Source organism: Alligator mississippiensis, chromosome 3 (assembly GCF_030867095.1).
Source record: "Alligator mississippiensis isolate rAllMis1 chromosome 3, rAllMis1, whole genome shotgun sequence".
In the NCBI taxonomy this organism is placed as follows: domain Eukaryota; kingdom Metazoa; phylum Chordata; order Crocodylia; family Alligatoridae; genus Alligator; species Alligator mississippiensis.
In genome coordinates this window covers 204,465,076-204,481,180 of record NC_081826.1, presented here as the reverse complement: position 1 = coordinate 204,481,180, position 16,105 = coordinate 204,465,076, and the positions used below count along the sequence as shown (strand labels likewise).

Sequence of the window (16,105 nt, the reverse complement as noted above, 5' to 3'; positions counted from 1 at the left end):
AGAACATGTGAAACATGTTAAATGCAAGGTGGGGAGGGGAACTGTTAAGTTCTTCAAACTCAGATAATGAAATGCCAGAATTAAAATTATCTGAGCAAATGTAGTTCCACCTCTCTGTGCATGTGTATTGACAGATTCTAGTTATATAATCATTTTTCCCCCCCACAGGATTCCAGACTCATTCACTGCATAGAACAGAAAGTACTCACTTAATGAGATGCTTTTTATATTGTTTTCCCCTCATTGTTTAATGTGTGGCCCCATGCCTCACTTACAACACATTGTTCAAACCTGCTGTGAAGGCAGATTTATTAATTTCCTCATATGCATGTCTGTGCACATGACTGTCCTATCAGAATGCTTCAGAAATATTAAAAGTAACTTGCTTTGGAATATTTCTGAGAAGCTAGGGGGGTGGCTATCTCCATTTTACAGGTAGAAGAATTAAAGCATAGAACTTAAAAGTCAAAAGAATTAACTAATTGTGTGTGTGCAGTTTAAGAAAACTGGGACCTGGTTTCTCCTTTGCTCAAGTATGTAACAGTTATATAATTAGAGGGCATTTAAGGCATTTAGCCAGTGAAACAGCTACAGATGCTGAAGATACTGAGACATTGAGTGCCTAAGCCAGTAGAGACAGTCTTAGGCACATGCAGAAACAGAACTTGAAACGCCTAGAGATCTTAACTGGCAAGACCACAGGTGTCTGCTAGTTCTAAATTCACATTCTTTTATTAGACCAACCCAAATGGTTGGAGAATAGTTATTAAGCAAGCTTTCGGGTTCAAAAACCCTTCGTCAGGCTAAGGACGCTGCAGCAGCTGCTGCGTGCTCTTCCTGGATGGAATGAAAAGTAAAGAAGCCAGGGGCTGGGCTGGGCTGGGGAGTCAGTTGCCAGGCAGATTGTAATGTCTCAAAAATCCAATGTCTGTGTTTAGTCCCTGATCTCTAGTATCCAGCAGGTTGATGAAATGGAGCTCATAGGCTCGTCTCTGGGATGTGTTTTGTAAATTTCCCTTGAGGATCAGGACTGAGAGATTGGAGAGAGAGTGGCCCTCCTGTGAGAAATGTGCCCCCACCGGTAATTGGGTGTTTCTGTCTTTGATGGATTTCCGGTGTGCGTTCATTCTGGTGCGCAGTTGTTGTCTGGTCTCTCCTACATATCTTCCATCAGGGCATTTGGTGCATTGGATGAGGTATACTACCCAAGGAACCTTGTCTGCCTATATCCTTAGACCAACACGGCTACAACCTAAACCCCTGCAACATGGAAGATATCGAATTCAGCCGTCTGAAATGGAAACTGTACAACATGAAAAAGAAAGAAGCCAGACTCAACAGCGACATATATTTTCTAAGCCTTTGCAAGAAACACAACTTCATTCCCCAAGGACTAAACATCTACAATCCCCTGACTACTACACACAACTCCAAATATGCTGCACAGCTATGCAGAAGAACTTCAGAGAAAATTAGAAATCATCTACTTCACCTACTCTACTCCAAAAGAGACCAACTCAGGAAGGAAATCGTCATACACTACAACAACTTAAAAGATAGAAATCCATGCATGTTCCCTGACAATATACAGCAGATACAAAGAGACTACGAAAAACTTTCTACAGCATTCATCCTACATAAAAAGCAGAAATGGGACAAATTACTCCAAGAACAAGCTCCCCAGCCACAAAACAACCATCAGAGGAACAACACCAACACCTTACGACCTTCCAACCTCAGACTTGATGAAACTGCAAGCAGCAACCAACCCACAAATATTATCAATCTCTCCACACACACGCTTACCAAAACTGAAAAATCTGTCCTTTCTAAAGGCCTAAATTTCTGTCCAGAAAAATACCCTAATAAAATACTTCAATGTGGAGAACTAGAAGAATTCTTCCGACGCCTGCGCCTCAAAGAATATTTCCACGACCACACTAAACCCACTCCCAACGACAACTCATCCTCTGACAACATTCAAGAAAAGATCAATGCCAAAAAACCCAAAAAAACATCAGATTGGACACCTCGCAGTGGACGAAACCCTAACCTTGACCGCTACATTGACTACAGGGAAAGAATGAACAATGAAATAATCAGCAACACGCGCCACCACAACAACCTCTCTCTACCAGAGAAAAAGGCCATAGAATCTCTAAGATCTAACCACCAAATAGTAATAAAACCAGCAGATAAAGGAGGAGCCATAGTCATCCTAAACCGTGAGGATTACATAAAGGAAGCCAACAGACAGCTCTCTGACACCACCTACTACAAAGAACTACAAGAAGATCCTACTCCCCTTTTCACCAAAAAACTCAACAATACCATCAAATCATTTCCACTGAGATTACAAGAAAAACTACAGACCTTGATCCCCCCACTACCTAACCCAGGGACTTTTTACATGCTCCCTAAAATCCACAAACAAGGGAACCCTGGCAGACCTATCATATCCAACCATGGGACCCTAACTGAAGAAATATCAGGTTTTGTTGAATCCATCCTAAAACCTCTTGTCACCCACAGAGCAAGTTTTGTCCAAGACACCACAGACTTGCTACGGAAACTTAAAAACATAGACCACCTTCCCAGCAACACACTCCTAGCCACCATGGATGTTACCAGCCTATACACCAACATCCCACACCAGGATGGCATCCATGCCTGCCTTACATATCTACAGGAACAAGATTACAACCCAGAATACAGACCCAAAGATATCACTGAGCTTATACACTTCACCCTCACACACAACAATTTCACTTTTAATAATCAACACTTCCTCCAGACGATGGGAACAGCTATGGGCACTAAAATGGCCCCACAGTATGCCAACCTTTTTATGAGCCACCTGGAAGAAGACTTCCTCAAGAACTGCACCATCAAACCCTTGCTGCACTTTTTAAAACTTACAATATATCGATGACATCTTCATCATTTGGAGTGAGAACCGGGAATCTCTAATTGAGTTCCACCAGAAATTCAACAGTCACCATCCCTCCATCCGACTTCCTTTAGAATACTCCAGCACCAACATCCCCTTTTTAGACACAATGATCAGTATCCAGAAGGGTAAAATACAGACCACAGTATACAAGAAACCCACAGACCAACACACATATCTGCACAGAACCAGCAACCACCCGAAACACACCAAAAAAGCTGTGATATACAGCCAAGCCCTCAGATACCACCGCATCTGTACTGAAGAGAACACCCGGGATCGCCACCTCACCAATCTTAAAAAGGCTTTCACCCAGCAAGGACACTCCTCCAGAGAGGTAGATCGCACGTTTGAAAGAGCCACCTGGATACCACGTCAAGAACTGCTGCAGTACAGAAGAAAAACACCCACAAATCGCACACCGCTGGTTATGACCTATCACCCATCCTTTGAACCTATACGGATATCCTCAAAAAATTGCAACCCATATTAGAAAAAGACCCTATTCTTAAAAAGATCTTCCCAGAGCCACCCATCCTAGCCTTCAGACAAGCACCAAACCTCGCCAACCTCATCACCAGAAGCAAACTTCCTCAGCCCCAGAACACACCAAAAGGATCCAGACCGTGCCAGGACAAGAAATGCAAAACCTGCCCCCACATCTCCACCACCTCTACTATTACTACACCCCACAACAGAGCCATCAGCATCCCAGGATCTTACAGCTGCACCTCCAGAAATGTAGTATACCTCATCCAATGCACCAAATGCCCTGATGGAAGATATGTAGGAGAGACCAGACAACAACTGCGCACCAGAATGAACGCACACCGGAAATCCATCAAAGACAGAAACACCCAATTACCAGTGGGGGCACATTTCTCACAGGAGGGCCACTCTCTCTCCAATCTCTTAGTCCTGATCCTCAAGGGAAATTTACAAAACACATCCCAGAGACGAGCCTATGAGCTCCATTTCATCAACCTGCTGGATACTAGAGATCAGGGACTAAATACAGACATTGGATTTTTGAGACATTACAATCTGCCTGGCAACTGACTCCCCAGCCCAGCCCAGCCCCTGGCTTCTTTACTTTTCATTCCATCCAGGAAGAGCACGCAGCAGCTGCTGCAGCGTCCTTAGCCTGACGAAGGGTTTTTGAACCCGAAAGCTTGCTTAATAACTATTCTCCAGCCATTTGGGTTGGTCTAATAAAAGATATCAAATTCACCCAAGCAACCTTGTCTGCCTATATCCTTAGACCAACACGGCTACAACCTAAACCCCTGCATATTACTATGCCTGCATTTTTAAGTTGAGGGGAAAATTCTTGAAGTTAGTAAGAGTTTTTTCCATGCAGTGGGGCCAGGGTTTAAATCTTAGTTTTGAATGACTCGGGGGAGATGATTTTAGGGAAAAAAACCTAACCAGTCTCTTATTATGTCTATCGTAAATCATGGTGATTTTGATCACCTCTAACATATTGACTGTTTTCTGGATACCATGGGAAAAGTGGGTTTCATGTACACCAGGCATGAAACATTAAATATTTTATCTCTCTCTTTTTCTGTTTCCTCCAGATAGGAGGATTCTCACTAAACAAGTTAATGATCTTTAACCTTAAAAAGGTTGAGAATTATATTGTGGTCTGGGAACAGAATCCTGTGGATGATTCTGCCTCTCCAAAAGAAGCTTCTCCTAAAAAGGGCAAGGTCTGAATAATTTCTCTTGCTTGATAAGAGAGTCTGTTGCTACTTTTACCTGTGAATAATCCAATTCTTTTTTTTTTTTTTTTTTTTTTTAAGTCAAGTAAAATTGTGAAGTTAGGTGATCTGCCAAAGTGTATGGGTGTAGGTCTTCTGGTACTGGAAATCACATATGGAAGTTGGTGTGCCTTCCTAGCTTGCCCAAGAGAGAGACCCTTACTGATTGTATACTAACTGTCAGCATTTTTATCATGATTCTGAGAAATAGCTTAACTTCATAATTGCAAATCTAGTTGCATTAGTGTCTTGTACAGTGTGGAAATTATATTTTATTTAGTAATAGCTAGCTATAATTTTTGAAAAAATGAAAAATACCTAATTGTAGATGATAAAATCACTACCAGTTTTAAAATATATAGTACAAATGTATTTTAATTAAGCCTTTCAAGATAACATATTGGATGTACTTACACTTTTGTAACACTTTTTGTAGTATTCTTTAGTTAAGACCACTAAAACAAGACAAATTTATGAAAAACAGAGACATTGCCTTCTAATGCACCCCATATTCAGTCTATAATAGAAAATAATACAGTGATTATTGCCTCTTTTTTGTCTCTTTCACATCACTTAACATTTTAAATTGCAAGTTTTAAAATATTATGTTATACTCTCATTTAACTCAGTATGTGTATATATATAGTCATTAGTACTTTTTATATAACTTCCGTTGCAAGAAGTTGTGTTTTTTTTTTTTGTATGTACATTAAAACTGAAGAAGTCTAATTTCTTTTTGTTCTATAATTGACAGGTTCCCTTGGTTTTTGATTTGGGACATCAGTGTTCAGCACCAATTGGGCAGCTCTGGGTAGAACTGTTTCGTTTCTATGCTTTGGAGTTTAACTTGGCTGATTTGGTTATTAGTATACGACTCAAAGAAGCAGTGTCTCGTGAATCAAAGGACTGGCCTAAAAAGCGTATTGCTGTAGAAGGTATGTGAAGTTTATCGTTAAACTCTGCATTTTGGATCCTCCAAGCTCCCAGCAACACTACAATGTAAAAAAGAAAATCAGTTTAAGCAGTCGATATCTATCAGATGCCATCAAATGGCTTTAGCCTAGTATTTCATTCAGCATAGTATAGTGTTTCCTTCAGCCTAGTATAGTGCTCCAATCTGTTGCTATCATGCCTTTTAATACAGCTTGTTAATTTAAATATTTATATATTTTTAATGTTGTAAGACAAATTAGGGCTTATCAAACCCTTTTCTGTTATGTTTGGTAATGAAGATGCTGACTTAATTCTATTCACTCGATTCATTTTTTTTTTTCTTCTAGACCCTTACTCAGTAAAAAGGAACGTGGCAAGAACTCTGAACAGTCAGCTAGTTTATGAATATATCCTTCATTGCTTAAGGGCAACTTACAAATATTTTGCCTTGCCTCACAAAAAGTCTTCATCATCCAGCAAGAAAACCCCTCTTAATGCCAATACAGAAATATCACGAAAGTTAAAACCTGAAAAGAATGCCATAATGCATGACACTGCTAATGTGCAAAACTTAAGTGATAAAACAGAGAAAGTGTTGGCAGGTGACTATATTAATAACACAAATGTATGTTCAGACATCCCTCAGGCTCATACGATCGATCCCTCAAAGCTGTTTGATGGCTCCGAAAGCCTTACAGAAGAAGAATTGGCAGAAGATATAGGACATTTGGAAATTACCCAGGAAGATTCAGATTGTGTAATTGAAGAGATTATTTCTGGTGATAATGAGGACTTTAAACCAAGCTGTGAAGAGACAGAAAGTGGAAATGAAGAGGAGGATGAGGAAGAGGAAGAACACGAACAAGAGAGAAAATGGCCAAACAGTTTGGTAGCTGTTAATCAGGATTTGGATGAAGACAGTGAAAATGGAGATCTCCCTATTACAGCAAATGAGCGTGATATTGAAACATGCAATATTTCAGACGTGGAAGGCTTTCAAAACACGGCAGTTACAGAGAGTGATGAATATGGCTTAAAGTGCAGTGGGATACTGGATGAGAAGGCTGATATTGATGAGGAGAGCACAGAAGGTACTGATGAGCTAGATGAATCTCTGAACAAATTTGCACCTTCAGTACAGGACCAGATATCTGAAATCAATAATTCAGATGATGAGGATGAAGAGGAAGAACAAAGTCTTGTCTTAAACCAGACAAAATGCGGTGATATTTTGACTGTGGAAGGTGAGCTGGACAACACGTACGCTGGATCTGGAGATGAAGAAGCATTATCTGAGGAAGAGGAAGAATTGTCCATCCCTGTTAAATATGAAGACAAACAGTTGGAAGAAAATGTAGAAGAATCCCTCTTGGTAGATTTGAGTAAAGAGGATATTACTGAAAAAGGAAGTACTTATGAAGGAAGCACAACAGTAGAACAACTTATCGAATCTGAGTTCTTTTATGAATTTAATAGACTTATTTTTACAAAGGGCAAGGTAAACATTTAACATCTAACCAGCTGGCAACATAATTTAAACCTGGTAGAAATTGATATAAAAATATTTAGGTTTATTAGAAAAATGTTTGCTTGCTTGTTTTTTTTAAATCCGTCTTGCTTTCTATTCATACAGTCTCCTACAGTGGTATGTAGCTTATGTAAACGGGAAGGTCATCTAAAGAGAGATTGTCCAGAAGACTTCAAAAAAATTGAACTTGACCCTTTGCCAGCATTGACGCCCAAGTTTTCAAATATTTTAGATCAAGTTTGCATCCAGTGTTACCGTAAGTTGTCAGTACCAAGGTCCCTTCTCCCCCCAATTTGTTTATGCTGGAGGATAAAATGAATTGTCATAAAATTACATACTATAGGTTAATGGTACTGAACCAAGACTAGGTTAATGTGTAAATTACACCTGACTTTTCATAGATGATTATAAGTCTCGTCAAAATTGTGGTGAAGGATGTAAAATTTTAAAGTATATAGGCTGACCTGGAAGGCTGATCTGAATGTAGAGTCAGTGTAAGCTTCTGTATATTTGACTCCTCATATAGGCATCTCCGTATAGACTTGACTTCAGGTACCCCCAATGACCTTCTTACCTTGGACCAATACCTTTCTTCTTGGTTATTTATTTCATTATTAGATGTGACCGTGTGACAGAAAACCCTAGGGAGAACAAACAGAACAAATATTTACAAGGAATAACATGTTAACTTTGTAGTTCTCTGCCTATTTCTGTATTTACTTGGTTTTTTCAGTATAATTTTTTTTTCAACTCTGACCAGGCCAAATCTGTTCTTTGCGTAATGTACTGTATATTTGTGTTCAAGAAGAAACATCTACTCCTATCTCTTCTCTGTCTTCCCTTCTGTAAGTGGCAACACTTAACTATTTGTTGTTGACCCTTTTTACATATTGCTTTGCATGAATTTTTTTTTCTGTTGTTTTTTAAGAGGATTTTGCTCCAAATATTATAGAGGATCAGGCTCGTGAACACATACGTCAAAACCTGGAAAGCTTCATCCGAAAAGAGTTTTCAGGTAATTTTTATGTTGTTTTTTATGTTCTTACTTCAGCTTTAACTGCAGGGGGCTGAGAGCTCAACAAATTTATTGTGTCAGTATAAAGGAGATAGATTTTTTTTTTTTTAATACCCTACCTATTTAATTGATCAAGATTCTCCTAGTTTAATATTAAGTTGTTTAATAGCAATTTCTACATGATGATAGGGTCTTGTTCCTATGCATATACCATTTCCTGCCCCAATAAGGCATATGCTCTCAATCTCTCTTTATATTTCTTTTATTCTTACTTTTAAAAAAATCAGTTGCAGGGATTGGAAAACTTGAAACTGGTATGGAGTTTGTTTTTGTGTGTTAAATTTTGCTTGTTAAGAAATAGCTATACATGACCTCAGCACAAAAGAGTTAACAGCAGGTTAAGAACCTAGCAGTCGAAATTCAATAAAAGAGTTACCATATTTACCCAAATCCAAGATGTCTCTGGATTAAAGATGGACCCCCCCCCAGTAATTACATTCTATACATGGAACATTTTAAATATTTTTCCATGTATAAAATCTAATTGTTGGGGTTTGTCTTAGATTCATCATGCCCTGTCTCCCCTGCAACTTTCCACCCTTGCTCCCTGCAAATGCCTCCCCACCCCCTGCTCCACTGCATGCCCTTCATGTTGAATGGTTGGACAAAAACCTCATCTTGCATTTGAGTAAATATGATGTATAGTATTTTTAGCCACACCTTGCTAGCATAAAAAGAGACTATTTTAAAGCATTTTAATCCTTTCAAGATACCTGTAAACTTGCTAAAACCTCATGATAACCATTTTCAAGCTCATAATCAGAATTTCAAAAATATTTTAAAAAGACAGATTTAGGAAACGGCTCCAGAATTTCCATTCTTCTGGACATTTTTTTATTTTTGTCTGATTTCTAAAAATAGGAGTTTACTGGACCTTTTTCTGTTTTTAACCTAAACATGGATCATAATTTTTGGTTTATTTGACATAAATGTTCATCATGGCAAAAATGCCTTTTTAATTTTTGATACCTTGCATTAACTGAATTAGAACCTATTAACTTTGCAGGGCTGTCTTCCTTAGAAGAACAAGAAATTTGCCTTATTTATTAAACAGCCCCTTTAGAAAGTAGCTCAGTGTTTAACAGAGACATGGTATAACTGGGCCTGTTCAAAACCATGATTGTAAGTCATGTTTTTTTTATAGGAACAAGGCTGAACTTGTTTGGCTCCTCAAAAAATGGTTTTGGCTTCAAGCAAAGTGACCTAGATATCTGTATGACAATTGATGGACGGGAAACTGCTGAGGTAATTTGCAGCGCATTTTTGTACAAATGTGTACATGTAGTTAAGTTGTACAATTTTTTTGATTCTATGACTATGACATCTTTTTAAAAAGAACCTTCACATTACGGAAAAACTCAGGTTGTCTGAAAAATCGGGTTGCTGGATTCAGCATTCCTGCTTGCTATCACTCGCTGTCAGCCATATCATTGTCTTATAAGAATTCTCTCCCTCACTGCTTAATTCTGTTTATGAATTCTGCAGGGAAGTGATGATGTTTTTCAAGGAAACTAAGATGCATCTGGTTCAGCATTACAGGTCTGCTGCCTAATAAACTAGAGAAGGAACAAAGAGTGGAAAAGGAGCAAGACCTCCTCTGTTAATTAACAAATGTTTTAAGTGCAAATTTACATAAAAACAGAATACTAAAATATCAGTTAGTGCTGACCTTGTCTTAAGCTGCACTTTTTAAAACTGGTTTTGTATTATTGCCATTGTCTGTATAATTATATGCCATTTACTGATGACGAGCAAAGAGAAGTTTATCCGCTGAAATGACTTGGTTAAAACCCTTTCTAACTGCAATAATTATACATAGCTTTTCTAAAATTTCACGGGAAGCTTTTTGTAATCAACACGGAATAGTTTTTATACATTGTAATCCTTTCTTATTTTTATTTAATTTCAGGGGCTTGATTGCATAAGAATTATTGAAGAATTAGCAAAAGTACTCAAGAAACAGTCAGGTATCTTTCCTGAAAATAAGTGTCTTAGTTCTTTTTACATAAATTTGTAAATAATTCATAGAGTGAGGTGGTTTAAGGGGCATAGTGCAAAATTACTGTTGAGGAATAATGAGCCTAATATTAGTGGGGTGGAAGCCTTAGACCATAAATACTTGCATATCTTCATTTGCTTAAGTAGATCTATTAAGTGTTATGATGTTCATAAGGTTGCTGGCACACATTCATTTAACGGTGTGATGACAGGAATGTACACATGCGTGGCAGTAGGCATGATTTTGGGATCAGATCCCATCAGGCAATTACTACTTACCAGTGCAGGACAAGCCCAGGATTATGAGCCTAAAATCCCACTGCACTTGCCCTGCCCCATGTTCCATTTAAGGCACTATGGAGGCCAGCCACAAAAAAAGTGTTTACACATCTTTTGTGGATTATTTTTGTGGCTGGTTACCCATTTTGTTGATCCTTGTAATTCCTTGAACATGTATAAAGGTTACAGTTTATGGTGAGATTAACAGAGTAATCTTGACTTCTTCAGTGTAACATCTGCCAGGAGTCTTGGACTGGATCTATTTTAGACACACAGATGCTATGTCTGCAAACTGTACATAAAAACAAGTTGTAAGCTGAAGTTTGACTGAGGACTGAGCCACTAGTTATACTTTTAAACTTAACTACCGATTTCTTGATACATTATGACTGAAACAGTTGGGAATATTTATTATCATTAATACTATTATTAATGAGAATATATTTTTATATTTTAATGGCTTTTATGAAAACATCATATATGGTTACAGTGAACTAATCTCTCTCTACATATCAAGTTATTAGATATTTAAATGATTTCCATTTAGTTTTTAGTTAATGTTAAAAGATTAATTTTGCATTATATTGAATAGGTTCTGTGTTTTTATGATGAGTTTTTAAAATTAGTGTTATAATGTAAATTGATTTTGTTATACTCTTAATAAGGAGTTAAAGGATACCTTTGATATCTCCCAACTGATTGAAACCTACTGCAGTCTTCGGGGAGTATTATTGGAGTACTTGATTCCATGTGTTGTTGTCTTTAAGTGGAAAATCAATAATTTCAATATTCCATTTTAGGTCTAAGAAATGTCTTGCCCATAACAACTGCTAAAGTCCCAATTGTCAAATTTATCCATGCCAGAAGTGGTCTTGAAGTAGACATCAGTTTATATAACACGCTAGTAAGTATCTCTTAATCTTTTTACATAAACTACGGGAAGAGTGGGACATTATCATGGGGATTTAGCATGTTTTTTATTTTCATGATGCAGTAATCATTGTCGTATATCACCCAGTGCCGTTAGATTCTTAGAATCTAATCCACCATTTATCTCTGCCTGGGTAGTCCAATACAGAATTGAGACCTTTAAAGTGGCTATTTCTTATTAAGAAGGTAAACTGTTTAATAATACCAATCCTTGAGTGTTTAGATCTGTCTTCAGGCTTTGGAGGGAAAATAATAACATCCTAAAGAGCAAAAAGACCATTGCCACATGTCTTATGAGCAAGGATTGCTTTGTATCAGGACTATCTGAATTGTCATGAAATAAGTAGATATCTCCTGGACTGCTATGGGGAATTAGGTTGGTAAAAAGAAGAAAATGTTAGCTTAAAGTCCTCTTACTGGCATGTGTGTCCAAATTGAATCTGTTTATAGATTTCAGTTTGAACTCTGAATATGGGTTTTGAAGAAACAAAGAAGTTTGTCAAGTATTAGCAAAATGTTTTTAAACTTTTGTATCAGTGTGTGAGGTAGATCTCAGGAATGCTATTTTGTGATGAAGATTTGTTCTTGAAGGTTACCCACTTGTATGGATCAGTCAGATAGTTCTTGTATCTCTGGACTGAAAAGATGTGAGTTTGGAAACCATACCAGATATCATCTTCCAGAAACCTTTTGAAGGTGCAGTGTTAGGTTAATGCTTTACTTCTGTCAGGTAATATCCTTCTAATGATGCATCTTGTCATTTTGTGAGCGGATAAATGTTAAAAAGTGCTTTTAAGGTCTCCTTAACAGAGCATAACATTGTCGTCTCGTTGAACACGTCTGTACTCAATAAAATGTCTTTCTAGTGTCAAGGACCATGCATTTGCTGCTGCTGGGAATGCAGTAGCTGCAGTGTTTGCCTGTGACTTTGTACAGGCTAGATGCAGGCATTTAGTTTCTACCAAGAGAATTGCTCTCCTCTCAGTAAAAAGCAGTAATGTAGAGATGTTTAGATTTTTTTTCTCCCAGATCAAAAAAAAAAAAAAGCAGCTCTGGGTGAGAAATAACCCTGAAACAACCAATGTTAAATCACTCCTAGGAGAATTTCTCTTGGAAGATTGAATATCTGTGTGTGCTTTCCCCCAGCTTCTCTCCTCCTGAAGATCAGGAGGCATGGAGCTTGGGGAAACGCTCTCATGTCTTCCTGAAACTGGGGTTACCTCATAGATTGGGAGGTGAGGTGAGCAGCAGCCACAACTCCCTGCCGCTTCACCAAACTTCTTTGACGTAGTCCCTGGTTTGGGGAAGAGGCAGGGGGCTTTGCCAACTCCCTCCAGCTTCTCCTTTCTATATCACTGCCCTGATGAGTGGCAAAATGGTGATTTTAAAACTTGGTGGCTGGGAGCAAGGCTAATTGCCAGAAGGATGGGCATTTATGGTGGCAGCCTTCCTGGTTCTCCCCTGTGGAAGAATAACTCCCATTCCTTGCACTTTGGGCTGGCCCAGAGGAGTGATGGAAAGATGGGGAACATTCCACCCCTACAGCAAGGCTCTGGGACAAAGCCCTCTTCTCAGCTGCCAGCTTTAAAATTGCTGTTCAGCTGGGCAGTGGGATGGCCAGGGGAGCCAGAGGGACTTTGGAGCAGATATAAGAGGCTTCTCCCAGCCTGGCTTCCAGGTCCTGACCCCTCTAGCTTCCCTTTGCTGCCCACACCACCCAGCTGACCAAGAACAATGCAGAGTAAGGCAGGCTACTGTGCTTTTGCAGCAAGGCTCAGGAGCCTTGCTGCCACAGCAAAATGCCCCTTCCTCACCCGTGCTGCCCTGAGTCAGGCTGGAGCAGTGTGGTGCGCAGCAGGCTGTCATGACCTCGGAGTGAAGGAGTGCTCTCCTCTCTCCCTGCATTCCAGAGGAGCGCAAGGAGCTGTTCTCCTGCAAGAGAGAACTGGAATGGTTTCCACCATGGAGGAATGTCCACCCTCTTGCATATCAACTTATTGGGGGGATGTGGGAGACATTCTTCTCTGGTGGTGACCCTCCCCAGCTGTGGCAACTACAGCTTTTCAGCAGGTGCCACCTGCCACTTGACAGCCTGCCTCCTTCCCAGGCAGGGGAGACAACAGGCTGTTAAGTAATGGGCTCCCCTAAGTGGGATGGAGCAGGGAGCAGCTCTCTAGTCCCCCTGGCTGGTAAACTTGCCTGTGAAGGTCTCCAGCCATGGGGCTAGAGAAACTTCTGTACAGTTTAGCTCCTGGGCTGTTTTTCTACCAGAAAAAATTCCTTCTGGAAGAATTGAATTTCTGTTTTCAAAGTCTAGCTTATAATAACTAATAATGAAAAGGTTTGGATGTGTACATGCATATAAAGGAGGAGTAAGCCTTTCAGCCAGAGTGACTGAATAATTTTTGGATACTTTTTACCAAATAAAGACTTTTATTTTTTCAAAGTTTCCCTCAACAGAAGCTGTAGTCTGCTAACACATTTTCCACATCACTCACTGGTTCCCAGAATTGACTACCTTGTTTATTTACAGGCCCTGCATAACACAAGACTCTTGTCATCTTACGCAGCCATTGATCCTAGAGTGAAATATCTGTGTTATACAATGAAAGTCTTTACAAAGGTGAGTTCTACTTCAAGTATTCTGGAAGTGATAACATCCACAGCAAAAAATTATATCATTTAACATTTCTCTTTCTAGATGTGTGACATCGGAGATGCATCTAGAGGTAGCCTTTCTTCCTATGCATATACTCTTATGGTGCTTTATTTTCTTCAGCAAAGAAATCCACCAGTTATTCCTGTTCTTCAAGAGGTACAGTATGTCAAGAAGTAAATTAGTAGAAGTCAGTTTTTTGGTACACTATTGACTAAAATCTTTATTGAAATATCAAATCTGAACAGCTATACTAACTAGTTACTCTGTACTTAGATCTACAGTGAACCAAAGAAGCCTGAAATTTTAGTTGATGGTTGGAATGTATATTTCTTTGACAGAATAGAAGAATTGGTGAGTATTTCACGTTCCATTTGATATAGTATTATACAAAACAGTTCCCAGTGCTTATAGTGGGCCCCATGGTTTACTCTCCACATGCCTACTTTCAAATATGGGCGCTAAAAACATGGCTGCCTATTAGTACTGAAAATAACCAGGACAGCCAAGTCTGTCCATAATAGCCAGCACACTTATTAAAGTATAAATAGTACCTTTGTCATTGACATATGAGAGTAAATGGGTAGCACTATTTGCCCTTCATAAACAGCTGCTCACATCAACCATAGATCTTTAAGTGGGTGGGGTCTGCAACTTGCAAACTAAAACTACTTCTGTTAAGACATGTGTTAAAAGTGCAGGAGTTGTAGATCCAATCACTAAAATCACATTTGCCTTTGAATTATACATATGGGAGGAATAAGAAAACGTTCTTATAAATAGCACATAAATTAGGGCAAGAAATATACTGTATTTGAAGGAGAAAAGTAACATTTATTTGCAACAGAAGAGTCAGAAAACTTCTGTACAAAAGTACTTATTCATGTTTGTTGTTTTAAACTAATAAAAAAATGCCTAAGTTCTCTCGTATTAGAGAGATATTGAGAGAGAGTACTGCTTACATTTCTAAAGCAGTGTAGGGGACATAGCCAGATAACTAAAAACATTGGACAAATAATGGAAGTGTGGCTAAATATATCTGTTTTTTTTCAGACTTTCATTACATAGTTGTTTACATGGAATATATGAAACGTGCATCTTTGTGTGGGGGGAGGTGAAAGCTACAAAACATGAATACTTTGCATTTGATAGTTTGTATTAGGTTTTGCTAAAAAATCATTGCCAATCTGCCACATTCCTTTGATGCGTGGCATAACTCTTCAGCTTAATCTCTTAAATTTAGTGGAGTAATTGTGTTTAATGAACAATCTGCTTAAATTATTTTTTTTCAGAGCAGGCAAAATTTAACAGGGAGAGGGGAAAGAAATTGCTAATATTGATGCTACTTAAATGACCTTTAATTTATTAATATTAGCCTTCAAAATATGAAGTGATGGAAGTGTTTAGAATAGTTTTAAACATGCTTCTGTATTACATTAGGTTGTGTCTGAATCACTGAATATCAGAACAAGATTTTTTTTCTTCATTTCCAGCCAGCTGTTTGGCCAGACTATCATAAAAATACTGAATCTGTTGGACAGCTATGGCTGGGACTTCTCCGTTTCTACACAGAAGAATTTGATTTCAAAGAACATGTTATCTGCATTAGGAGAAAAAGTCTACTTACAACCTTCAAGAAGCAGTGGACCTCCAAATACATTGTCATTGAAGGTAGACATTGAATGCAGAAGTCACTGATACGTGGGGTTACTCTAATATCCATTTGAAGAAATCTGCCTTTTCCATGTGTCTCTTACTTTCTTCCTGTTGGATTAAGAACTACTACTCCTAAATACTTGGAAATTCTTAAATGTTGCACCAGGAACTATGTCATGAAAGTTTGAGAATAATTCCAAAGCTTGTCAGTGCTGGCACTAACATTCTGGCCAGTCTGACTTTGTCATAAAAAAAGTTTTCATTCTCATCCTTTCCTCTCCCCTCCCCTGCCCCCAGCCCCTTCATTGCATTTTCAGCATTTAATTCAGACAGGGCC

General features: G+C 38.6%; 1 protein-coding gene across 3 annotated transcripts in view; it reads left to right on the top strand.

Moving 5' to 3' along the window:
• TUT7 (terminal uridylyl transferase 7) overlaps positions 1-16,105 on the top strand; it is a 45,500-nt gene that overhangs the window by 18,421 nt on the left and 10,974 nt on the right. For all 3 annotated transcript variants that reach the window (XM_014608683.2, XM_006271866.4, XM_059724831.1), the window contains exons 11-22: positions 4,531-4,662; positions 5,468-5,648; positions 5,994-7,144; positions 7,280-7,430; positions 8,103-8,189; positions 9,394-9,494; positions 10,159-10,216; positions 11,327-11,430; positions 13,990-14,079; positions 14,158-14,271; positions 14,389-14,466; positions 15,606-15,783. In XM_014608683.2, coding sequence (XP_014464169.1) covers positions 4,531-4,662; positions 5,468-5,648; positions 5,994-7,144; positions 7,280-7,430; positions 8,103-8,189; positions 9,394-9,494; positions 10,159-10,216; positions 11,327-11,430; positions 13,990-14,079; positions 14,158-14,271; positions 14,389-14,466; positions 15,606-15,783 — 2,425 coding nt within the window. The remainder of the gene's footprint in view (positions 1-4,530; positions 4,663-5,467; positions 5,649-5,993; positions 7,145-7,279; positions 7,431-8,102; positions 8,190-9,393; positions 9,495-10,158; positions 10,217-11,326; positions 11,431-13,989; positions 14,080-14,157; positions 14,272-14,388; positions 14,467-15,605; positions 15,784-16,105) is intronic.